Below are 26,680 nucleotides of genomic sequence, written 5' to 3' on the forward strand. Positions count from 1 at the left end.
CACAAGTGATCATGACTTGATCACATTTATTATAATGTGCAAACACAAAGTCCAACCAGTAAGATATATATACTTGGTACTTTCAAAGGGCCAGTGTCACAAAGCTGAAAACTACTATGAACCCCAAATCAAGTGGGAGGAAGAATGTAATCAGAAAAATTTGAATGATAATTGGGAATTGTTTAATAACACATTACCAGATGCTCAAAAAGCCACAATCCCACATTTAAGGAAGAAGCTCATATTGGTTAAAAAACTGACATGGTTTAGAGGGGAGGTGAAGGCAGCTACAAAAATTATTATACACACATACACATATATACACATACACACATGGAAGAAAGAGAAAGTTGACAGTAATGAATATAAATCAGAAGCTAGGAATTGTAGAAAACTGGTAACTTGCATCAACGAGTTTTAAAAGAGCTAGCTGAGAAGCTCTAATTAGGACTGCTAATGTTGATTTCCATTAAATTTCAGCACACCAGGGAAGTTCCAGAAGGACTGGAAGATAGATAATTTTTTGCCATATTTAAACAAAATAAGCAGGATGATCTAGGTAATTATTGGCCCATCAGTCTGAAATCAATCCTGGACAAGATAATGGAGCAGCTGATACAGGAGTTAATTAATAAAGAATTAAAGGAGGGTAATATAATTAATGCCAATCAGCACTGGATTTTGGAAAATAGATCCTGTCAAACTAACCTGATTTTTTTTAATGTGATTGCAAGTTTGGTTGATAAAGAAAATAGTGTTGAAGTAATATATTTAAACTTCTGTAAGGCATTTGACTTGGTACCACACAATATTTTGATTGAAACACTAGAACAATATAAAATTAACATAGCACCCATTGAACGGATTAATAGCTGGCTAACTGATAGGTCTCAAAATGTAATTGTAAACAGCGGGGGAGGGGGAAACATCATCAAGCAGATATGTTTCTAGTGGGATCCCCACCGGGATCTGTTCTTGCCCCTACACTATACAAAATTTTATCAATGATTTGGAAGAAAACAAACTGGTCACTCAAAGTTTGCAGATGACAAAAATTGGGCGAGCGGTAAATAATGAAGAGGACAGGTCACTGATGTAGAGCAAACTATTGCTTGGTAAACTGGGTGCAAACAAACAATATGCATTTTAATATAGCTAAGTGTAAATGTATACATCTAGGAACAAAGAACGGAGACCATACTTGCAGGATGAGGGACTCTGTCCTGGGAAGCAGTGACTCTGAAAGAGATTTTGGGGTCATGGTGGGTAATGAGCTGAACATGAGCTCCCAGTGCAACACTGTGTCCAAAAGAGCTATGCAAGCCTTGGATGCATAAACAGGGTAATCTCAAAGTAGGAGGAGAGAGGTTATTTTACCTCTGTATTTGGCACTGATGTGACTGCTGCTATAAAAGTGTGTCCAGTTGTGCTGCCCACCATTCAAGAAGGATGTTGAAAACTGGAAAGGGTTCAGAGAAGAGCTATGAGACTGATTAAAGGATTAGACAACATGCCTTATAGTGAGACTCAAGGAGCTTAATCTATTTATCTTACCAAAGAGAATGTAAAGGGGTGAGTTGATTAGTCTATAAGTGCCTACAAGGGGAACAAATATTTAATAACGGGCTCTTTGATCTAGCAGAGAAACACATAACACGATCCAATGGCTGGAAGTTAAAGCTAGACAAATTCAGACCAGAAAAAAGGTGTACATTTTTAACAGTCAGAGAAATGAACCATTGACCAATGTTTGAGGTGGATTTCTCCATCCCTGACAATTGCTATACCAAGTCTGGATGTTTTTCTTAAAGATCTGCTCTAGGAATGTGTGATGGGGTGTGACCATCGGCAGGGGGGCACCATACAGGAAGAATGCTGCTACACCACAGGCAGCCTGGAGGAGGCGCTCCTGTTGTGAGCAAACCCCGTTACAGAATTATTTGGATATGTTCTGTAGCTTGTGCTACACAAGAGGTCAGACTCGATGATCTAACAGCTTCTGGCCTCGGAATCTATGAATATCCTCCAAAATTTGTTGAGAACACCCCATTTCCCCAAATAATCATGCCAGGAAGCTCCTTCACTAAAATAACAGCAGAAAATGATCACAAAAAGGGGCCCAGAGGCAGCTGAAGCAAATCTATTTGCAATGCACATTCACAGAAAGTATTTTGCAGTATTCCCCCAGCTCTGGCTATAGCCGCTCTGCCGAGAAAGTTTGTAGGACATAATCCGTACTGATGTTTGGAGGCTTGGTCCTTGCCCTATTTTTGGGAAGAGGTAACATTTTGTTTCTGCTCTGGCTGCCCATGTCAACCAGGATAAATTGTAAGATTACATTTGAGTTTGAAATCACTGCTAAATCTTGCTCCTCTATATCCATGAACTGCTTTTGCCATCTCTGTTCATCATTCCAGTATCCCCAAACTATGGTTGTGCCCATTCTCTTTGGAACATCCAACTTACAAGCATCAATTGAATCCTATGCTAATTACAGATGGCATATCATTCTTGCCTTGTCAATATGTTTGTGTTATAGATTGTTCGCCTTTCTTCTAAATTTGACATTGCAACAGAGAAGCAAATCCTCTAAACCCACACATACACACCTTAGGTGTGCAGCTGCTTAGTAAACACACAAAGTGTGACATTTCCTTCACCGTAGCAAGGCATAAAAGATGCAAATCATAATTGTGAATTGAGACAGAAAAAGCGTGATACAGCAAGTCCTTTTCACCGGCCTGCCCCGATAAACCTGATAGCACATACTGTATATACATGTTGCATATAAGGTTTTTGATGAGCTAATCAATCAACATCACTAAACAGAGAGAGAAAATCAGTGCTTGGCAAATATAGTGGGTTAATTTAAAGCAGTCATTTGGCACATGCAGCTGACAGCTCCTTTTTGTATGTCATTCCATATGTGGTGAACACATGGCTATAGCTGTTAAGGGAGTGCTGAGAGGTCTCTTCAGCTAACCAAATATAATTCCATATTTTTGCAATAACCTAAGAGATGTTCTGCTTTTTCTGGATTGGGAAACAGACTAGAATGGCATACATTCTGCGCAGCAAAGTCATGGAAAATCAGATACACCACCCTGCACATTCACTGCTCATACCTACACCAGGCTTTTTGGCCTACATTTCCCTCCATTGCTAACCCTGCTTCAGTTCCTCTGCCAGTGAGAACACTAGTGCAGGTGTTTCTCAACCTTTTTGATACCAGTGACCAGTTTGCTGCTTTCCTCAGCTGTGTCAGGGAGATCTCCAGGACCGGTCATTGAGAAACACTGCACTAGGGTAATGCAGATGGCTGCAGGTGTCAAACACCATAACATCTAATTTTGCCTTAGCAGTTCAGAACAACAAGTTGCATAAAACTTAAAGCTCTTATTTTATTTTTAAAAGCTACTTTTGGCACATTGGTCGCCCACCTCTGGTGGAGCTGAATCAGTAGTAGAAATAATGGGAAACGTGGGACAAAAGAGCCTAGCATAAACAAGGCTTATGGGCTAGATAGGATTGTGCCTTCCCAAGCATTATCCTGGGGGAGATGGACATGGGAAGGAGATTTGGGAGGGGATGTAGACTGTGGTGGCTCAGGAGCTCCAGAGAGACTTCTGTCTAAGTCAGCCAGAATTCCTCCTAGGACTCAAGGGAGAACAAACTGCAGCAGATGCTCTGCCATGCACAGTGCAACATTCACCCTGACCTGACCAGATCTACTGGCTGGTGCGTCCATGGGGAGTGGAGGAAGGATTGGGTGACCAGCCCTGCTTTCTACCCTCTCCTTCTTAGGGGAAGCAGGTGCTGTCTGCAGCTAATGGCACAATGAAAATGCTCCCTGACCTCACCGTGGGGAAAGCTTACATCCACTCTTCTGTGCCTCCCCTGCAAACCGACCTTAAGGATTCCTATGTGCACACGATCTGCTTTGTCAAACCTTTGATTCATTTCCAGAAAGGCTCACAAAGAGCAGGACGTAATTAAATAAAAGAACATTCCTGGGTCCAGAACGTAGCGTAATGGAAAATATTTGTTTCAGAGCAAAGCCACCACTGGGGGTGAGTTCCGCAAAGGGACTTAGGTATTGCAACGCTGAGCAACGCAACATCTTACATTTAGGTGCCTACAAAAACCACAGGACCACCACTGTGATCCACAAGACCCGAGTTCGGTGCCAAGGTTCCCTCTATAACGTATGGGGAGAACTAGGCGCCTTACAAATGCTCCTGCTAGCCAATAGGCAATGCCAGTGACAAGGGGTGTGCTAAGCAGCTCCACCTCGGTCTCAGAGATAGGCACCTACGCCCAGACTGCAGGGAGGCCCCTAGCTCTGTTCAGTGATCGGCACTTGGGAACCCATCTCCTGCAGTTAGGCTAAGGACTCTCATGCAGGAATGAGTTAGGGGCCTGCCTCAAGCCACACAAAATAGCCAAAGGAAGAGACAGCGGTGATAGCAGGGCCCACCTCGTAACTTTCAGCCCAGTGGGTAGAGCACTCACCTGGGATGTGGGCAACCCAGGTTCAATTCTCCCCTCTCTGGCAGAGTGGGAAAAAGGATTTGAACAGGGTTTCCCACCTCACTGATCTACTGTGGATAAATAATTAAACAGTCATTGCGGCAGAGAGCATCAGTGACTCTGTAGTCCAATGGTTAGGGCAACATCTCCCACCCTCAGCCTGGAGGTGCAAGATCCTGGATCTAATCCCCCTGCTCCAGTCACTCTTTAATTTAATCCACAGTGAAAAAGCTCCAGCGGGAAAGAGCGAGGAAGCCCCACACCAGACTATCCCACACAGCTCAGGGGTTAGAGCACTCTGCCCAGAAAACGCTGTTCAAATCCTTCTCCCTCCTTCTGGCAGAGAGGGGAATTGAACCTAGGTCTCCCACATCCCAGAAGAATTTGCTAACCACTGGGCTAAAATATTATAAGGTAGGTATATACCACCACCTGCATTTTGAATGGCACCCAATCCAGCAGGTAGTCTCTGAGCAGGCCTCACACAGTTAGGCAGCCGAATCACCCTGTGGAGAGAGGTGTCCAGATGCTTAGATGGATGCATGCCCAGAAGCAGAAACATAAGTACTTAGGGAACTTTTACTCTGATAACGTAGGTGCCAAGTAAGTTTAGGTGCCTACCAGGTTCCGTGGATCACAGTGAAGCCAAAATTGGGAGTTAAGCACTTAAGTCTGGGGTTTAAGTGTCTAAATCTCAGGTTAGGCATCTAAGTACCTTTCTGGATCTGGTCCTTACGGCCTGGAATTAGGAAGGAATTCAGAGAATTTGCTTTCTGTAACCTGGTATTCCTGCTCCTTGGTCACATAACACTTCTGCTTCCCAACTGAGTGAATCCCAGAAAGAACTTTCAAGACGCCTACACGAACTCTTCTGATGCAAACACTCAGCTGATTATAAATTTGCAGCGGTTCACTTGTAACCCTTTTTTGTCTTTCTCCAAATATTTTTGCAAAAAATCCCCTCACAAATGTTTACAAGTAGCATGTAAAAAGGGGTCACAAACAGAGAGCAAGAAAGTCTGAGGGTTTTGTTTTTATGAAGTAGACAATACCTTTTGGCAGTATTTATCCAGCTCTAGAAATGAGTGGGAGGATAATAATACCTGGCAATTTCATATAGTGCTTTACAAACATTATCTAATTAAGCATCACAATCTCCTTATGAAGATGAAGTGTTATATCACCTCATTGCACAAAGAGGGGAAAGGTAAGACATAATGGCAAAGATTAGTTTAGCACCCAGGAGGTCCAGCCTTCTCTTAGTAGCCAGCATGGGACACGATACTGCGTGGTTAAAACCATACCTATTTACATTTGCAATCTGTGCTTAATACAAGTCTTGGTTTTACTTCACTGTGTTATAGCACGAGGATACCCTTCCAAGTCAACTCATTAATAAATCAAAATGACAATAAAACGGTTGGCAGTAGATAAATTATTGAACTAAAAGCAATTTACCAGTCAGACACAAAACTAAACTACGTAAGCCAGGAGCTACTGAATATGGAGTCTGATTTGCCTGGGGATGGTTTTTCTTGATGCATTGTAAATTATCAGTCTGGCAAACTCTAGAAAGAGGAGGGAACACACTTCTGATCTCTTCATTAAAGCAAGAGGTGTAATGACATTAGTCATCTCTCTCAGACAGTGTCCCTTTAATGACATTAGGTACTTTGACAAGGCTATGTCCCTTCTCCACCCCACTGACACCAAGTAGTACAATTATTATTGAAACATTAAATGCTGTGGGCCAGATCCTCAGCTGATGTAAAGCATCACTGATGTCGATGGAGCTACTCCAGTTTACACCAGCAGAGGATCCTAGCCCATTGTGTGTTTTCGCTGTAGATTGTGAGTTCACATCAGTGCTACTTCAGCTCCTGTAACTATCCATGTAATGCACCTTGATAATTATTCATTCTCAGGTGTTGTGCTGCCTAAAGGTTAGCACTTCTCCTTTAGATTCTGTATATTGTCATCCCATCTTATCATAGCACACCACACTCCTAACCATCTGTACAAAATAAACCCAGCCAGCTTGTCTTCACTTTGTTACAGAGCCCAGTTCTCCAAATCAGTGGTTAAAGTTCTTGCACTGGAAGATGGAAGCAAGTTGCACACAGATAAGACTGAAAGGCTGCTTTGCAAGGTGGTGGGAAGAGAATATTCATGATTCAAGGAGTCTAAATAGATAGCCCTGGGGGATCTTTTCAGGTCCCAACGGCTGATTAACTACTGAGACTGTAGCCTGCTGGATAAAGGACGGTTACCTATTTACTGATCTCTGACTGCTGTTTGAACCTGGTTTATCCGGCTAGCCCTGGATAGGAGTCAGCCCTATATTTCCTATATACTGTGTACTCCTTAGATCTCTTCTTTTCCCTTCAAGGCCTGTAATTTCATTTACTCCAGAGGGAACTCTGTACATGCACCAAGGGGAGAACAGAACCTTTCATTCCAATTGCCAAGAGCTAAACAGTGCATTTTTATTTTAATTAAAACATTTTCCCACTGAAGGTATTATAAATATGTATCAGTTGCATTAAATAAAATCTTCTTTGGACATTTATGCTTAACACACACCCCACTGTATTTATCAAACATCCCTCTATATTATAAAGCACTGAGTAATATGAATCCATTTCTTTGTACAGTGTCATTCATTCTGCAGTGTCAGAAAGTGTTTCATGGCTGATACATTTTATATGGAAGGTTTTATCTTTGAAGCTTAATAGATCCCTAATATGCAGCCTCTAATAATGACTTTACTGACAAGATGAAAGCTGCTGCAGACATTTTGAAGAGAGCTAATTATTTACTGCACTGTTCCAACTAAGGTACAGTGCACCTCCCAGATCTTAGACTGTCTCCAACCCACAAAAGCCAGGAGATTTAGAAGGATTAGACTCTGACGTGCTGGAGTGGGCCCTCAGCAACTACTTGTTAAAATTCCACTATCTAGCTTTCAGGAAGGTTTCTGGTGGCTTCCCTGACTCAAATGGCATTTATCTCTTCTCTGGATATTTATTTCAGTTTATGAAGCACCTATCCATACTGCTAGGCACTCTACAATAATTCAAACATAACAGTCAATAAAACCTAATCCCAAAATAAAAAAAGATACAAATCAATAAATGTAATCAAATGACCTGCCAACCCAGAACTATTGTGAATCCTCCTAGACCAACCCTGTTATGGAGGAATTTTTGCTGAAGCAAGCTCTTAAAATACTTTTGATGAATATGCTTTCTTACCCCTTTGAACCAGGTGTCGAGTGTGTTAAAAGAAAATGTCCCAAAGGAAGATATACCCACAATCTCCAAAATGGTCTTTGACCCACCCTCACAATTTCTAGTTACACAAGCTTGGATATATGGATAATATATTTGGCATATTTTCAGAGACAAAGTCTAGATGCTACTAGGAAATGCACTTGGGACCAGATTTTTTTTTTAAAAAGGTTTTTAGGTGCCTAACGGTGCATCTAGGCACCTAACTTCTATTGGTTTTAATGGGAGTTAGGCACCTAGGCACTTTTGAAAATCCCACTAGGTGCCTATCTGCATTTTTAGATGCTTAAATACCTTTTAAAATCTGGCCCTTAGTCTCAGTTTGTTGCCCAGCGGTGCTCTCTCTCTCTCCCCCCCTTGGTTGAATCAAGAAAGACTTTTAGTAGAAAGCGACGCAGACAAATTGTAATCTAATCAGCTTCAAGAATATTGCATGGGAACTCCTCATGCAATATTAGCAGCACATCCTGGGAATTAAAGACTGAAATCATGTTCTTAACTCACTCTGTTGCACCAAAAGCTTCCCTGTCCTACAGCTTTGCTCCAAGGTTCTTAGCTGAGGGGCTACATCAACAGTAAAGCTTTGGTCCAGCCAGACCAAATTTAAAATGGCATTTTCACTCCGATTCTCTTGGCTTTTACTCATTTAAGACCTTTAACACTGTTATGATGCACTTTTGTGGCATGTAAGGGTATATTTACACCACAATAAAAAACTCACAGCACCGAGTGTCAGAGCCTGGATCAATGGGGTTGGGCTGCATGGCTAAACATTGCAGTGTTGAGATTTGGATTTAGACTGGAGCCTGGGCTTGGAGACCATCCCCCTCGAGATGTTTCAGGGTTGGAGCCTGGGATCAGAAACCCCACAAGAGGGGTAGGTCTTGGAAAAAGGAAGAGCAGTCAGTGGCCTTCTACAGAGTGTTCATTAAACATGGGCAGGACTTAAAAAAAATTTTTTTTTAGAATAGTTTTGAGCAACAGACAAGAGAGCAGAGCTGAAACCTTGACTTGGTCCAGGCATTATGTGCTATTGAAACATCACCATAGTCTTAATACTGGTATGGTTAGTCCTACTGAAATTCAAATCTAAGAGGTTTACAGAATGCACCTCGATCATGTATGTCCAACCAGTATCATTATAAAACAGGGGATTTCTAGCCACTAATAGAAATAGTTCTACAGCAAATGAACTCTTCATCACATGTTAACTACTATGGTCTAAGCAGAATTTGATGATTTTTTTGTACAATTTCAACAGATATATCTATGTCCATTTTAAAACATTTATTTCTATTTTTATTGATTTAAAATGTCTAGTGTGCAAAATGAATTTAAAGCATTTTTCTCAATTTTATATATTTAAATTTTCACAGCTGTGTGAAATTATAGGAAGGAGAGAATCAGAATTTAATGACAATAGACATTTGTTTAAAAAGAGTCAAAGCTTTAAAGCCATTAAAACACAAATTATCAACATCACATATCAAAATATACAAACTATCCTTAAATCAAACTCCACTTTCACAAGCAGCAATTTTCTTACTTTGCCTATCTGTAAATGTTGACTTATCAATGGAAATCGTGTGCGTGCGTGCGCACGGGGTGAAACTGATGTTTACCAACATTGACCGATAATCTAATCCTGCCAAGCCAACGTATACAGCATAGCCAAGGAAAAGCAGTCACCAATGAAGAGCCTTTTTTTGACAAAAGCTATCTATCTCAAAGCGATATATATTATTTGATTTACTGAGGGTAGGAAATAACTGACATCACAAGCATGTCAGAGGGGTGCCTGTTGACCAGAGTTGAGCTTTTAATTGTGACCACAATAGTTAAAGATGGAAAATGCAGTTTAGGACACTGATTCAACCAGGTCAGAGACTCAGTTGCTGCTATACCAGATTGTGGCCAGAAATCCAGGAGGAAACAAATGTTATACAGGTATCAGCACATGCATATCTACAGGTCCATTTCTGGAGTATTTTACACAGGATATTTTCTCTTGCATTGGGCAGCCATTAGAGAGTCACAATATTTAGTCAATCCTTTTATTTCCACAGTTATTAATCATGCACCATTTAATCACTGGTTTGTCATTTACTTTCCTAATCTCTTTCAAATTCTTCTACTTATTTTCACATAGTTTTTCCAAGCCGATTTTATGTGCCTTGCTAATTACACTTCTTCACTGCCGCACACTGTGTAGCACACACACATTGAGCCAGAAGGTGACTCGATCATTTGCTTTGTTACATGCCCAATGAATCACCTGCTATCAAAACACTCAAAATGCATATGACATTACTGTAAAAAAAAAGTCATATTTAATTAGCTAGCTAGCCTGTTAACAACACATTGGAGAGGAGGTTGCATCCCACAGGGAGAATATGTTTCTACAGATCTTAGCACCAAGGATGAGGAGGGAAAAGGTTTGCCCAGGGCTTATTCCTCTGCAACTAGCACAGAATTTTTTACCCATTTTTGACTGGTCAATTCTAAAAGGGATGGTCATTTGTCCTGAACTGCAATATCAGTGCATGCTGGATCAGCACCTCCCGATAGGTGCAGAAGGATCACAGCTGCTAAAGTATGTGTATGAGCCCAGCACAAGAGGTCCTGGTCAGCAGCGGCAAAGTCGTACAAAGGTGATGAGCACTGTAGATGGATGAGATAGAAGCGGACAGCACCTTAAAATTTAAACACTCACAAATGAATTATTCATGGTCAAAGGAAGACAAGAAATGGGGCAAAGATATGAGAATGAGGATGAAGAGAGAATAGGAAAAAGGAGGAAGTGAGGGAAATAGATGATTGACTGCCTACCGTGGTCAGCAATGGGCTAGCTCTTGGAAGTAACCAGCACAGTAAAAGCTGCAATCAAAAAATCATGTGCTTCCAGTGACCTTTCTAGAGGTAAACTGCAGTCCCTTGCAGGGTACTGACTACGCAGACGTACAGGGGACTGCATCATTCTGAAGCTTGTTCTCTAATCTAGCTTTCTTTTTTCTTTTTAAAAGTGAGTCTCTAGTGTTGTGGTTGCAAAGAGCCTCAAACATGAGTGTAACTGATGCAAAAGTAGGACTGTAGAGAGCCTGGAGCAGTAGCTCTGAGGGCTGCAACCTGTCCCATTCATCTCAGCGAGGGGAGAGACCCAGGGTGTTTAAATTTAAATACCAACATTGCTAATTATTTCGTTCATCGTGTAAGAAAGGAAAGGAAGGGGCACTGCTCAGCACAACTTACTATGAGCAACCTCTCACTTCAGTGGTGTCTGGAAGATGCCCCCTCTCTCTCCCCTCCCCCCCCCGACACACACTTCAGTCATGAAGGAACTCAGCATCCCAAGCTCCTGGACACAGTCAAGCCCCACCAAGGGGGAATGAAGCTCAAAGAGCCCAGTGGAGCTTGGAAAGCACACACAGTCATATTTTGACAACAGCATCTCAAGTGGGCAGAGCTTGGAAGAGTATCACCATTCCCTCTCCCCCCACTCCAGTTCCACACACACACATTCCAAATTGTCCAATTAAAAAAAAAAATACTGATGGCATTAAGGCCTGATTCACTAATTTTGAAAATGGTTTCTGATTGCTCCTGGACATACCTAAACTGAACCCCTGGGCTACTTGCTTTCATGTGAAAGTGAAGCATCCCCTCAATTACTCATTCAAAATGTCAAATGCATTTTGGTTCCCAAAGCTGTCAGACTAACTCCTTTCAATATCAGTAAGATACACTTTAAGTAATAATTAAAAAAGTTACCGTAGGTGACTTAAAATCTGCTGTAAAAATAATTTTTTTCTGCGCAAGAAGTTCCTTTCCTGGCATATTTTGCATTTGTGTACACCTAATACTTTTGGGCTTTCAGATGATTGATGTTTGTTTGTAGCTGTTAATAAAACTTGTTGCTAAAAGTGGTTACAATTATGGAGCTATTAATATGCTGTGACATCAGTCAAGTCAGTTTCCGAGTGAATCACAGTTACAAGCTTGTAGGTGTTCCATAGCTAGTTGTCAGGCTGAAATAGAGCTGTGTTAAATATAATCCAACTCTGTCCTAGTTTTTTCGGCAACAATAATGTGCTGAACACCTACAGGACTGAGGTGATAGGCACTCAGAAATCAAGACAAACTATTTATGACCACTTAGATCAATAAGATTTAAAATGTTTGCTCTTGGCTGTGATTTTCCTTATATTGAAAGACTAGGAAAGTTTAAGAAAGTCGGTTAATAAATTCATTATGAAATTGAGTCATGTAAGATGTACTTGTGTAGAGATTTCAGTCTTTTTTCTTGGCACCTATTTCACAGCAAAAGGTGCATCCTCACAACCTCACGTGAAAGACTGTGATAACCTTCCTCTGAATAACTAGTTAGCACTATAGCTGACAAGCTCCATTCCCTTACATCGTTTTACAGAATACCAAAGACCAAATCCTGCTCAGATTGTATGTGGCTACAGCTACATGGACTACATTTGGGTTAAATGAGCAGCAAATCAGGGTGTGCTCCTGACCAGAGCTGAGCAAACAGAAGGGAAAAATCATGTCTGGATATTTTGGCAAATTAGATGCGGAATTTCAGTTCTTCACAATTTCACCTCTTTTGTAATCACTTTTCCCAAATATTCATTTGCACTAACTCCTGTTGGTACGAATGCTCATGGAAAAACTCATCTCAAGCCTGTAGTGGACACCTATTTAGGGAATAGACAATTTTTACACATTTTAGGGAATTAAAATTATGGGCGGAAGTAGCAGGCTTCCTGCTTTTCCCTGTCAATCTGTCCTAAAAATCTGCTGTCTCTTTGCAGCAGACAGCTCCAGTGAACAGACTGAACACAAAGAAAGCCAAATTCACCAGCTAAAATGTCCTATGAATAGTTTGCCTGGTGTTATTCCCAACAGAATTATTCCCATATCTGTGTGTCTTGACTGACCCTATTGAATTCAATGCTCCATGAGGTGTAAATCGGGCAGACTTTAGCCAGCTGCTTGAGAGCCCGAGGAACAGGGCTGACACCACACCATACTAAAAGCTGCATAATGCTTTGCTGCCTTTTGGTTGGTTTGAGCGGGGGAAGAAACAAAAGCCTCTGGACCAGGAGTGTTGCAGATGGAAGGTACTTGGGTCACAAACGTGGCCTTTGCCTGTTATTAGACAGCAGATGAAAATTCAGTGGAAACAGATTAAAAAACAAGCTTCTAAGAAGCCAACTTGGTGTCCTGAAAGTCTGCAAAGCAAAGAATGGAGGGTCTGCAGAAGTGAGCCCAGAAGAACAGGTCTGATCAGAAGCTCAACTGAACCGTCCTTTCTCTCTTTTTCAAGCTGTGCTTTCTTCAACCTTCTATTTAATTCTTCGCATCGTCCCTCTTTCAAGTAAAACGCTTGAGACTAGACGTTAAAACTGTGTGAGAATAATTCTTACCGCACAAGGCCACAGCTGTGTAGTGGGGCCATTGTGTAAATGAGAATCAGACCCTGGATGTGCAATTGCACATGCAAAGAGATGTGCTCTCACCACACTTAGGTAAATGGATATGCAAACTAACCTGCATGAGCTGTTGTGATAATTGTGTATGCAAATATGGATGGCCAGTGAGATGAATAACTGCTAATTGCACATGCAAATTAAGTGCACATCTGTGCATGCACAGAATTGGGAAATCAACCTTTTTTTTATTCCTGCTCACATAGAGTTAAGGTGACCAGATGTCCCAATTTTTGGGCCTTTTTCTTATATAGGCTCCCATTACCCCCAACCCCATCCCGATTTTTCACACTTGCTGTCTGGTCACCCTTTATGGAGTACACAGTCCACCCCTTTGAAATGAGATCTATCCTATTGTACTTAGAGTGCCAGTCATCCTGGTATCAGGACTGCAAACAGAAGTGGCAAGTGTTATTGTGTGAATGGCTGTAGACTGTAACAAAAGGGGCCACACAAGAAACATCTTGCTTATCTATGCTATACACTTAACAAGCGACTGTGCAGCATCCAGGATTGTAGCTTGCCAGTATAATCAGCAATACAGAGAACTGTCTTCCAAGAGTCAGGAATACAAACCCAATAAATGTGTATCTTCTGCATAAATGAAAAAACAGACTGTAATAATGGAAAATAAGACCTGGAGGAAATGCATAAATACAGAGGAGGATGCGGAGAATCCTAGAGGGACTTTTTTGTACGCAAAAGTAGCAACTGGGTTGAATTATTTATAGTCAAGATAAAACACTGATTAAGAAATGAATGAAACCGCCAGAGCTGTGTGCAAAATTCTACCCCAAGACCTCAGGCTCCTGTCCAAAAGAAAAAGCCTGATGATCAACAGTGTCAGATGCAGCTGAAAGATCTCACATAATAATAGCAGTAGAGATCAGCCACTGTGAGGCTGCATATGGAAATCAGTGGCTAACCCTCTACAAAGCATTCTCAGGACTAAAAGGATTGTATCTGAAACATGACTTGAATGTTTCCATACACTGAGTGATCTTGGAGCTGCACCTCAAATAAGTGAAAGCTAGGGATCCAAATGGCCAAGCCACCCAGGTACACAGCAGATGTCCTTCCTAGAGGCCTGACCACAGACACAGGGTCATTTTAAAGTACAGGATAAAAGAGAAACAACAACTGTTCTTAATACAATGTGGTAATCACTGTGTCTATAACAGGAACACCTGCCTTAGTAAAGTCACCTGTAAATCCAGAGGGGGCTTCTTTTTTGAACTCAGTCTCAACTATCAACATACCCTTACTAAAAAAAAATACCATAGAATTACCGCATAAATTTTTAAGGTCCCACATGGAGAAAAAAAGTATAGCCATGGTAGCTTGTACTGATACCACAGCATAAGAACAGGTACCATGGGATTTTTACTGTTACCATGGAAATGTCCTCATACTGTGTAGCGTTTTGACACTGTCTGTTTTATTACAAGCTGCAACCACGTGGCCAATTGCAGACCTCACAAAGTGGCTGGCTGTTAAGAGTTCACCACAGTTATCGCTGCAGCTGACAGCCAATTCAAACTGTCTGGATGTTGGAATTTGACCAATCTGGCAGCGATCTGTTCTAAAGTGCATGAGGAAGCTTTTTAACAGAAACAGTCCCATAAATCTCACAATGATACAATATCCATTATCTGCAAGATTGAACATCAGATTGTTTATCTACTTTCTGCATTATTTTTCCTGGTTTTCAGAGCAGCATTTGAAACACACTTCCTCAATTTATTTGAATTACTGTACCTAACTCAAAGCCTGCTACTTCAAACGGATGGTCCCATTGGCTTTGATAAAATTCTTCACATGAGAAAGGGCTACAGGATCATAGAATCACAGAAATGTAGGGCTAGAAGGGACAATGAGAAGTCATCTAATCCAGCTCCCTGGGCTGAGAGAGGACTAAAACCTAGACCACCGCTCACAAGTGTGTCTCCAATCTGTTCTTAAAAACCTCCAGTGCTGGGAATTCCACAACCTTTTGGAAGCCTATTCCAGAATTTAACTACCCTTTATAGTTAGAAAGTTGTTCCCAATATCTAATCCTAAATATCCCTTGCTGCAGATTAGGATGGGTACTACTTGTTCTACCTCCAGCAGACATGGAGAACAATTGATCACCATTCTCTTTTTAACAACTTACACCATAATTAAAGACTATTATCAGGTCCCTGCTCAGTCTTCTTTTCTCAAGACTAAACATGCCCAGTTTTTTTAACCTTTCCACATGTGCCCCTGCCACGGAATTCTCTTCCTTTGGCTGCTGAAGCCATCCATGAAGTAAAGCAGAATTCATGAGGCCTTGATGACAAGGCACATTAGAAGAGGTTTTTTATTGTATATGTTTATAGAGTTATAGAAATGCAGGTCTGGAAGGTCATGGATTCCAGCCCACTGCTCCAAGTCAGGATTAAGTACATCAGCCCATCCCTGACAGGTATTTTGTCTAACCTGTTCTTTAAAAATTCCCAATGAACGGGATTCCATAATCTCCCTGGGTAACCTGTTCCTCTGTTTATCTATCCTTGTAGTTAGGAACAAGATTTTAATCTGAAATTTATATCCCCCTTACTGCAAACTACTCCAATTACTACATGTGCTAACCTCATCGACATGGAAGAATACTTGATCACAGTCTTTAGAACAACCTTTTACATATTTGAAGACTGTTACATCCCCCGCGCCCCCAACTTCTCTGCTCTAGACTAAACATGCCAAATTTTTCAACCTTTCCTCATAGGTCATGTTTTTTAAACCCCTTTTTATTTTTGTCGCTCTTCTTTAGAGTTTCTTCAGTTTCTTCACATCTTTCTTAAAGTCCAAAACTGGACACAATACTCCAGGTGAGACTTCACTAGTGCTGCATAGAGTACAACAATTATCTCCCATTTCTTACATATGACACTCCTTTAAATGCATCCCAGAATGACATTTGCCTTTTTCACAACAGCATCACACTGCTGACTCATTTTCAATGTGATCCACTATAATCCCCAGATCCCTTTCTGCAGTAAAGATGCCTATTTAGTTCTTCCCCATTTTGTATTTGTGCATTTGATTTTTCCTTTCTAAGTGTAGTGCTTTGCACTTGTCTTCACTGAATTCCTTTTTGTTGATTTCAGACCAATTCTGTAATTTATTGTTATTTTTAAATTCTAATCCTGGCCACTAAAGTGCTTACAAGACCATCCAGCTTGGTGTCAGCCACACATTTTATAAGCATATTCTCTACTCCATCATCCAAGTCATTAATGAAAATATTTAATAGTACCAGACCAAGATAGACCCCTGTGGGACTGCACTTGACATGTCCTGCCAGTTTGACGGTGAACAATTGATAACTACTCTACACCGTCTCTGCATTACCCCACACTTAAAGGCAGCACACGCCTTTCTGTTTAAAGTCGTATTTCTCTATATTTTGTTAAGGCAAAATAGATGTGAACATGCATTCCTGTAGATCAATTACATTTTCAATGACAGGGAAAAAATGTAAAATCTTTCTCAACCTGTTATAACTGGTGCTGATCACTCAGAACATTTTACAGACAACTGGCATTCTGCAAAGCCAGCTGAGTTTTTCAGTGTTTGGGTAAAATGGCATAACAGAGTAGTGGGGCTGAGACAAAATGGGTTACTGGCTGTCATTGTGATTTGACTGATTTGATTGTGGCTTGATTTTGTTTGGGGGGTGGGGCTACTGATTTTTTTTATTATTTGTATGTGTTATTTGTATGTCCAAATAAATAAAACGTGCTGCCCAATTACTATGCCAACTAGATGCTCAAAACGTGTGTGCAGTTCTGTGCTTAGTTTGTACATGCAATTACGTACCAAATTAGCCATCAATTGCTGCTCTATTCTCCCTTGTCTTTATATCTGTTCACAGATTATACACTTTAGATTTCACCCCTTCATTCAGACGGCAAAACAGAACCTTGTATGAATATCACTTTGGTAGATGTACATTCAAAGTCTTCAGTTATAGTATGGTATATCATAAACATTACATGGATGGACCCATCAAAGATCAACACATTAGTGTGCTTTAGGAATCACATCCCGGTAGTCCGCATTACTGCTCCACGTACATAAATTCTTAGGCCTAGGCTATACTAGCGGGGAGGTTCGAACTAAGATACGCAACTTCAGCTACGCGAATAGCGTAGCTTAAGTCAAAGTATCTTAGTTTGACTTACCTGGCCGTCCTCACGGCGGAGAGTCGACTGCCACAGCTCCCCCGTCGACTCTGCTTACTCCTCCTGCCAAGGTGGAATACGGGTGTCGATCAGCGGATTGATTTATCACGTCCAGATGAGATGCGATAAATCGATCCCCGATACATCGAACCTTAGATACAAGTAACCATTTTTGGTGTGTTTCCAGTGTTTCTTTGATAAACATCACTTGGGGGTGGGGGGTTGTATCGGGGTGTTTTATCGGATAAATCCAAGAGTCTGAAGCTGTATAAATAGTTCTGAGAAGACAACATTCTTATTTAAGTATGCTAATGTCATTTCAAAGTGCCCTGCGTGGTGCTACAAGACCTATCTTCAAGAAGACAAGATTGCAGTGATCAGAGCCCAGTGTAAACCTGTCAAATGCCACGTCAAACTGCAGTGCTGAAACATGTTAGCAACTCGTGCACGTTTTAATTTAGAAAACTGTATTTCTAACCTAGCCCACAGCACTCAGCAATATGGGCAGGATAACTCAGAATATCAAAAAAATAATTGTACAAATAAATTATTCCTCAAAACAACTGGCCCAATTAAGTTTAATTCCTCTCTACACAAAGCAGATGCATATATTCTGTCAAATAGTGATGTTGAAGTAAAGTAGTTACAGCATTTCACAACTCGTCCTCATGTAGAAACCTGGCAGAGTAAAGGATTCACAGAGAACTGTGCTTTTGACTTAATAAATGTTGCACTAGAATTAATTTTACATGAATTAGAAGTGGTGAGGAAACAGCTGCTCTTAGTTAGAAAGGTTTTCACGGACAGGATCTCCTACTTAGAGTAAACTGACAGCAAAACAATCCACATAAAGAGACATCATGGAGGGAAGGGTTTCTCTTCCCCAAGCTTTGGGGTTCAAATGATAGTGTATAATCAGCATTCTTCATCTTCAGTACTGGTCTCTTTAACGCTCACTAGCACTTTTCACACAGGTGTAATAGGTGCAGATGGACTCTAAATGTAGCTACGCTGCTATAAAGGAAATCCACATGAGATTTTCAAAAAAAGTTTAGCGAACAGTTGGGGCACTAAGGATTCCTTGATATCCTGAAATACAGATTTTTTTCAGGTTGTTGGCACTTTTGAAAAGTTGAAAAAAATTGGTATGGGTTAGAAAAAAAGAAATTTGAAATTTCTGGCAATGGAAAAATTGAAGAAAAAATTGTTTTGGGTCAAGTGAAATATGTTAAAATCTTAAGCATTTTTTTAGACATTGAAATGTTTACAAATAAAATTAAAGGAAATTTCAAAACAAAGTAATTTCAAACTGAAAAACAAACATTTTGTTTTGAAAATATTGAAATGAAATGTTTAGATTTTTCAGAATTTGTTAGGGTTTTTTTTCCCCTAAGAAAAACCAAACAAACAATTTGGCAAAATCTACTTTCTGAATCTGCATTTTTTGACGAAAAAGTGTTTTTGTTCTAAAAATTTCATCCAGAGCTGGCTAGGCCTATAGAGGGGGACCATGCCTACAGCATACTCATGCACACTGAGGAGCTGCAGAAGGAATTCAGTTTACTTGAGTCAGAATTCCTCGTGTCTGGGGCAGTGCACCTCTGGATTATCACCAGTGCCTCATAGGCATAACTGAGCTCCTAGTTAACAATAGGCTTTGCATGTCACTGTACTACAATCAAGAGACAATGACTTCAGTCTGACATGTATTAAGAACACATTTGGGATTTAAAAGTTACCATTCCAGTCATGCAGCGCACAGATGTTCTCGCTACCTCTTACATACTATTACCATAAACACATAGCACTTGCATAATAGAGCACTGACCAATTACCCTGTAAGAGGAAGCTTATAGGGTCCTCCAAAGCTTTCCAAGGCAATCTAAGGGAAGCCAAACCAGCCCATATGAATTCAAAAATGAACTTCACATTATGGAATTCACTTATATTAACAAACAATTAGCATCTTCTATAAAGTTGTTTGTATTCAATTGCAACACAGCATTGGAATTGAAAATATCAATGAGAACTTTAGAACACACAGTGGCTCTTTTTATTTCATAATTTTAATACATATTTTAATGATTAACAATACAGAGAAATTCAGCCAACCCAATCCAGACAAAGACATTACAGACTTCCCCACAAGCCCACAGCAATCACATTACTCTAGTCCAATATGTCTTAACTCTGAAATGTTAATTTAATGGAGCTGTAAAAACATTTAGCTTCTCTTCAAAGCACATGCTGGTAATAGAATAGAGGCTGTCACTCTATGACATTGTGTACAAGCAGCAGCACCATAGTTGCTTGGATTTGGTTGTCTCAAGAAATGGATAACTCTACTGCTTCCTGAGCTAGCATCTGTGTAAGTGAAGGTGGGATTTACCAACATTTTGGGAGACAGTTTGACATTTTGACAGCAGCAACCATTTTGTCTCTTGGTCAGAGTTAATTTGTGTTCTTTATTCTATCCTCAACAAGTTTTATTTTTAACTCACATTCACTTGCGTTAGTTCACCATTTGGCAAGCAAGGCTCTTGCAACAGATTGCCACATGGATACAAAGATATATAATGTTTGATTTCAGCCAATCCCAGGAAAAATGTACTGTCATGTTGTAGTACAATTATTAATATCAAGATAGAAATCTTAAGTGTATGCTCTGGATTAAGGCTCAACATTTTCAAAGATGAGCACATAAAAATGCACCCACACTTATGCACTTAATTTACACGTGCCATGACCATGATTGTGTTTGCAGTCAAGGTAAATGCAAACTAAGGCCCCAATCCTGCAAATTACTGCTTGCGTGTGTTTTAGACAGCTGTTACCACAATGAACTCCACTAGCTTCAAAAACATTCCAAGCAGGCACAGGATTGTGATAGAAGTGAGCAAACGCTCTCCATGCACAAATGTGAAAATTCAAGCTTCACTATAATTTATTCTATTTCGCTTTTTTTGGTCTATTGCTTTATAATTGTACAATGATCAGAGCTAGGACAGACACTTCTATCAATTATAATGATGATATAGGACCATTAATAATGAAGACCCCTGTTTTGAAGTTCTTGTCCCCACTGACATGGATGGAAATTTTGACTGAATGAGGACTGCTACACTTGACCAATATAAAGTACAGGAAAGTTACATTTATTAGGTTTAAAAGAGTTGGTAACCCATAGCTCTTATGCGATTTATCTAGACAGTAATTTCTCCATGTTACAGCACTGCTGTATCTTAATGGTGAGAAGACCCTGTCACTCATTTAGGGCATCCCTCTCTGGATCAGTCTGGCTACTCCTCAGCTATTGATTCCATTTAGTAATACAAATTTCAGCACCACTTCCTTTTCAAACCCATGAAACCTGTAACAGGTCCTGCATGCAGAAGGGCATATTTGCAGGTCACTCAATCTCCCTGGCATAGAATGTAGTTCAGGGACCATTCAGCTGAGAGAACAGTTTCCTTACTAGAAGTTCTGCATGTCTATCTGCATCTTGTGGACCCTGACCCCTCTGCCCCTGCATAGACTAGTATGGACTGAGGCTTTTTCTGTACCCATTTCACCACTGAGAAGACAGCAGAGGCTTTGATACATCAGAAGAGTTCAGCCTAGGTATTATTGGCAAATTGGCAGACACAAGAGACGTGAACGCAATTCAGCTGATGCCCAGACCATGGACAGCAAAGAAAAATGAGGCCCAAGTCAGGAGGGGAAATCTTCTGCAATTAAAAGCATTTTTAAAAGATTATTACCTACCAAGTTCAAAATCTGGCCCCTTTTCCAGGCCAGTGTTAACTCTAGCCAATCAGCGGAGGCCAGCAATGCAGGAGCCCTTAGGTTCAGTAGTGCCATTTATGTTTCCACTTCACGCTGTGTTGAAGGCCAGGCCAGCTCTAGCGAATTTCCTTCCCAATTATTTTAATCTGATCCAAGTGAGAAAACTTGATGGTGATTTGTGGTCAAGAGCCTTCTTTCCTTTGGAATACAGTATGTCAAGTTTCCTTTAAACTCTGCCATTTATTAAACTTTTCTTCCTCATTAAGAACACTCCCTTCTAGTATAGCAGAGAGTCTCATCTTCATTCAAAATGGATGATAAATTTATCAAAAGTGGATTGTTTGCTCTGTCAGCATTCCCTCCTTCTTCATATCCTGGGGTCAATTTCTTTTCTGTTGTCATCTTCTACAGGTGATATTTTGCCAAATGCAGTATCCATTACCCTTTGCTGTGTGTCAAATTATTTTTTTTAAATTAGAATTTAGAATGCAATCAGATCTGGTCAGAATCTTGTGAATTTCAGAAGCTTGCTTAAATCTCAGTGTTATAGTCTCATGTTTGTCACAATGTGATTATTTATGATTTCTCTAATTTCCACAAAATAGGTATGGTCCTACAAAAATTGTTATTTATGTTTTTGTATTTTTTGTGAAAGAGGCAACAATCCAAAATGTCACTTTTTCCTTTCTGAAACCACCAGTAGAAATAGCTACAGTGCTCATAAAAATATTAATACAAATTCATATTTCTAAAGTAAGGGCCAATATTGCAAATACTTATTACGAACCATAATGCCTCCTACCCTGAGTAGTTACATTAAGATTAATGGGGCTAACTCAGGATAGTAAGCAGTGCTCCAGTAATAAGCACTTGAAGGATGAGGCCATAATTGCAGATTTCATGAATTCAAAGACATATCTTTTTATAGGCTGGAATACTAACATTCATGAGTGATTGTTCAGGAATGAGAACAAATAAATAAAATTCTGACTACAACCATATATCTTTAGATGCTGGAATAGGAAGATGCGTTCACTTAAAGTATCAGTCTTCTCAGACTCAACAGAGTCAGCCCTTCAGTGAGGAAATATCTGTTCAAGTCAATGCGTCAGGTTCTTGGGCTCCAAAAAGTGTCTCACTAGAAATAATTTCTGAAGCAACAATACAGGCTTCTCGAAGCTCCTGTTATTGCCTTGCATGGTCCTCCAGTTGTCACAATCAAATTGACTATGAAGAGCAAATAAATCATTTGTTGAGATCTCACACCTCCTCTTCTTTTAAAATATATTCAGTTGGAGGATGCTAAAACCTCCTTCCTCTCCTCCAGGCTTGCTTGTATGCTGATAGAAGTTAATAACTTTGACTTTTATATATTTATTTTTACTTTGATTCCTCTAAAAACAATTATTTTGTATGTGTGACATCTCACTTGCACCCATCTATTCTTGTGGGGAGCTGCATTTCTTGGAATGAATTTACAAGACAGATATTTGAGAGATGCAGCCAAGATGGTAGGTATTAAAATATCCATGTGCCTCTTAAGAAACAATATCTACATTTGTTACAAATAAAAGAGATTAAAATATATTACCAGAAAGTGATCTTGTGCGTACAGTGCAAATCATTACACATTTTCATAATAAATTGATAGGCATGAAGAGCATGCTTATATCCTACTCTCCATATGTAATCTAATTTTAATACATCCTTTTCCCACTCAGCTTTGTGCCTTCTATCATGCTGTCCCCTATGCCTGGAATGCTCTCAATGATCTTTCTCTCCTGTTCAATCCTACCTCTTGAATTCTCTCGCCTTCATGTTTCTCCCTATTAATTACCCTTTCTCCTGAAGCATTCTGTCTTGTCTGGTTTACACTACAGAGCAGGGACTATATTTGCAAATCTGGATAAATTACTGCCTAAATTCTAAAAGAGCTGTTTAAATATTACCAGTTTAGTGTATTTAGTCTGAAGAGTTCATTGTTCACTCTGAAAAGCACTTGGAGCTTGGACACAATGTACAGCAGAAGATGCCTTTTCTGTTTAAAGTACCGTCATCCACCATCCTCTCTGGAAGGCAGCTGAGCATAAGAGAAGGATTAAGATTTGCACCATTCGTTTGTGAAGACACTGACTTCAATGTAAACCAGAAGAGAGTGAGTGCATTTTCTTATGCCAAAAAAAAACACTCTTTTTAATCCCTTCACCCTAATGCAGGTTCCTGTATATGTCTCACTATACAGAAAACGTGTTGGGGCACTGGGCAGCCATTAGTAGGTGGCTTAGGGAAGGCAATCAGTGGATGGGTCTCTGTCACATCCCAACTCCTCAGCTGAGCCAGGCAGGGCTAGAGCCAACACATCACAGTCTCACATTCTCCTACTAAAACCCAGCAAATCTAGCCTGTCTACCCTCATGGCTGAAAGAGTCACAGCCACCAGCTGCGCTCACTCCTCTTTAGCATCAGTGCTTCTACAGCACAGCTCCAGGGTTGGTGTGAGACATCACACACACACACACAGCTAGAACTCTCATTCACTCTCCTCTCCCTTCCCCCCCCCCCCCTCGGCAACACACACACAATGTCCTGAGCTGCCTCACTATTTCTGCCAGGTCTATCGGGCCCTCCTCCATTAATTCATTCACTGACTACCTCCCCCACCCACCCACCCTCATTCATGTGTTAGCCGCCTCCCCCTCTCTCCATTCACAGCCCCTCCGGACTCAGAGGCACTGGCCCTCTCTTCCCTGCCCTCCATTGATGCCCCTCGGGTCCCTCTGCCCCCAAGCAGAATCTCCTGTACCTCCCCCAGGCATGGTCCCCACCCCTCGGGCCAGGCTCTCCCCCATGTGCACCCTCCTGATCCTCCTCGTGCTTTACACCCCCCGCCTGCCCCACCGACACCCTTCCAGCGCCCCAGGCTCCGCGCCCCACGGCCGGGCCCCTTACCCGCGTCCTCCTCGTCAAAGCTGTTCATGCAGGGGAAGTAGATGGCCAGGGCCTCGAAGGAGGCGGACAGGCTGAGCCGGCTCTGCGAGCGCTCCATGAAAAGCCCGGGGCCGGGGGCGCTGCCGGGGGCCTCGGCTGCCGCCTGCGGCTTGGGCAGCTTCGACGCCCCATTCTTCACTCGGAGCACGGCCCGCGGCGTCTTGGCTACTGCGGGGGCCTCGGGGAGGCGAGACGGGGGCTGCGGCGGCGGCGGCGGGCAGGCGGGAGGCGGAGGGGCTCAGCCCCGCCCGCGGGAGGCTGCTGGACTCCCCGGGGGAGCTGGGCGCTGCTCCGGGGACGGGTGGAGAGCGATGGGCAGGCACCTGCCGCCGGTGCCCCCGGGCGCGATGCAGGCACCGAGCAGCTGCCCTGGCCGGTGCCCCCGGGCGCGATGCAGGCACCGAGGCGGCTGCCCTGGCCGGTACCCCCGGGCGCGATGCAGGCACCGAGGCGGCTGGCGCTGGCGGAGCGCAGACAGCGGTTAGCCCGAGGAGGAGGCAGCGATGGAGGCGGCGGCGGCAGTCCCTGGGAGAGGCGCCGGGAGGCTGGAAGGAGACACTGGCGGCAGCTGCCCAGCGTCTACTCGCCGCCTTCCTATGGCTCCCCCTTCCCCAGCGGGCGCGGCTGGCCGGATGTGTCCCCTGGCGGGCTGCGCTCCCGACGCCCCAACACTTCATTCAGCGGCGAGCCGGGGCGGGGGCTGCCATGAAGTCATCCAGGGAGAGCGGCAGCTCCAATCAAAGCCGGCGGAGCGCAGGAGCGGGGCGGGGCGGGGCAGCTGATTGCGCGAAAGGGGGCCGGGCTAGCTGGCGCTAGGTTGGCCCCTAGGCTGTGCCCGAGCTCGGCTCCTTCCAGCGCACCTGCCTCTGGAGCGCTCCCCATGGGCAGCGCCCGGACCCTGCCGCTGCGTCCTGCCGGGCGGAGCGGATGGGCAGAGCCAGTCCCTGCTCCACGCTGTGCCCGCGCAGCCCCGCCGTGCACCGGCTGCCGTGAAGCAGGGAGCGCTGGGGACTGCTGGAGTCCCTCGAGGGCCCGCATTAGGGGACTGGGGGCTAAAGTCACTAGACACGTGAAGGGGGAGCGCTTGGGGACCAGTCCAGGGGGAGGGAGAGCGGTGGGGCAGCTGCTTCCCCGTGCACTGCAGGAGAAGGGGAGAGGGAGAGCTCGCCCTGGTTTCACAGCGGATGGGGGGCTGAGCCCCCCTTCCCGTTAACCCCTGGGCATAGGTGCTGGAACTAGGGGTGCTGCCGCACCCCCTGGCTTGAAGTGGTTTCCATGTATATGGGGTTTACAGTTTGGGTCAACAGCTCTCAGCACCCCCACTATCCAAATTGTGTTGCTGAGGGGGGTCTGGATGATTATCCTCTATAACTGTGTGCCTGGCTCCCCCCACCGCTGTCCCCATTTCTCCCTCCCTCCCTGCTGGTCACAGCTCAAGCCTGAGGCTTGTGCTGTTTCAGGACTTTCTGAGGCCAGGGTTGGATTTAAGGATTTCAGTGGGCAAACACACTGGGGGCTTCTGTCATGAAACCCAGGTGGACTGTCCCACAGAGGTGCGAGAGTGGGTAGCTAGAAATCAGAGCAGCTCAGAATCAGAAGCAGCAGAGGCTGAGAAGACAGGGTAATGGGAGCAGGCGGTGAGCTTGGGGAGGTAACGGTAAGGATTTGCTTTCCCTTGTTGACCAGAACGTAGTGGGGTGGGTATGAATCGCCCTACACAATATTCTGGATATTAGCCTCTCTCTAATCAACAGAACAGCATTAACTCACCCCCCTCCTACAGTCTCTTTCACACCTTCCCTTTCCTCCATGCTTTTTCTTTCAGTCTCACCCTCCCTCCCTTTCCCTGGGGTGGGCTGTCTCCCTTATTCCCCTTTCCAATTTCTCCCCTTCTTCCTTCTCTCACTTCCCCACTCTGCTGTACTCCTGATGCCCTCTTTACAGCCAGTACCAGCCATGCTCTCGCATGTATAATCAAGGCTAAGATTCTGTCATGGTTCCTTTTAATCAAAGTCATGGGTAATAAACAAAAATTCACGGAAGCCGTGACCTGTCTGTGACTTTTGCTGCTGCGGCTCCATGGTTTCCCCCGCCACCATGGTGGCTGGGAGCTGTGGGGTTCCCCCTCTGCCCGTGGCAGCTGGGAGCGGCGGGGTGACCATATTTCCGAAAGAGAAAACGGGACACCCCCCAGCCACTCACCTGAGGCACCCCTCCCCCCTGCGCGAGGCTGTCGCCTGTCACTGGAACCCCGAGGAGGCCCCCTCAAGAGTCTGTCACCTGTCGCTGGAACCTTGCAGGGGGCCCCGCTGGCCATAGGCGCTGATTTCCTGGGGGGTGCTTGACCCCTGCCCCTCCCCTCCAAGCCCCACCCCTT

General features: G+C 42.9%; 1 protein-coding gene across 3 annotated transcripts in view; it reads right to left on the reverse strand.

Annotated features, from left to right (window-relative positions):
* The window catches only part of RIMS4 (regulating synaptic membrane exocytosis 4), an 89,724-nt gene extending 64,790 nt beyond the window's left edge, over nucleotides 1–24,934 (reverse strand). For all 3 annotated transcript variants that reach the window (XM_044986306.1, XM_044986307.1, XR_006573245.1), the window contains exon 1: nucleotides 24,265–24,934. In XM_044986306.1, coding sequence (XP_044842241.1) covers nucleotides 24,265–24,361 — 97 coding nt within the window. In that variant the 5' untranslated portion in view covers nucleotides 24,362–24,934. The remainder of the gene's footprint in view (nucleotides 1–24,264) is intronic.
* Nucleotides 24,935–26,680: the final 1,746 nt, after the last annotated feature.

Source organism: Mauremys mutica, chromosome 13 (genome assembly GCF_020497125.1).
Source record: "Mauremys mutica isolate MM-2020 ecotype Southern chromosome 13, ASM2049712v1, whole genome shotgun sequence".
NCBI classification, from domain to species: domain Eukaryota; kingdom Metazoa; phylum Chordata; order Testudines; family Geoemydidae; genus Mauremys; species Mauremys mutica.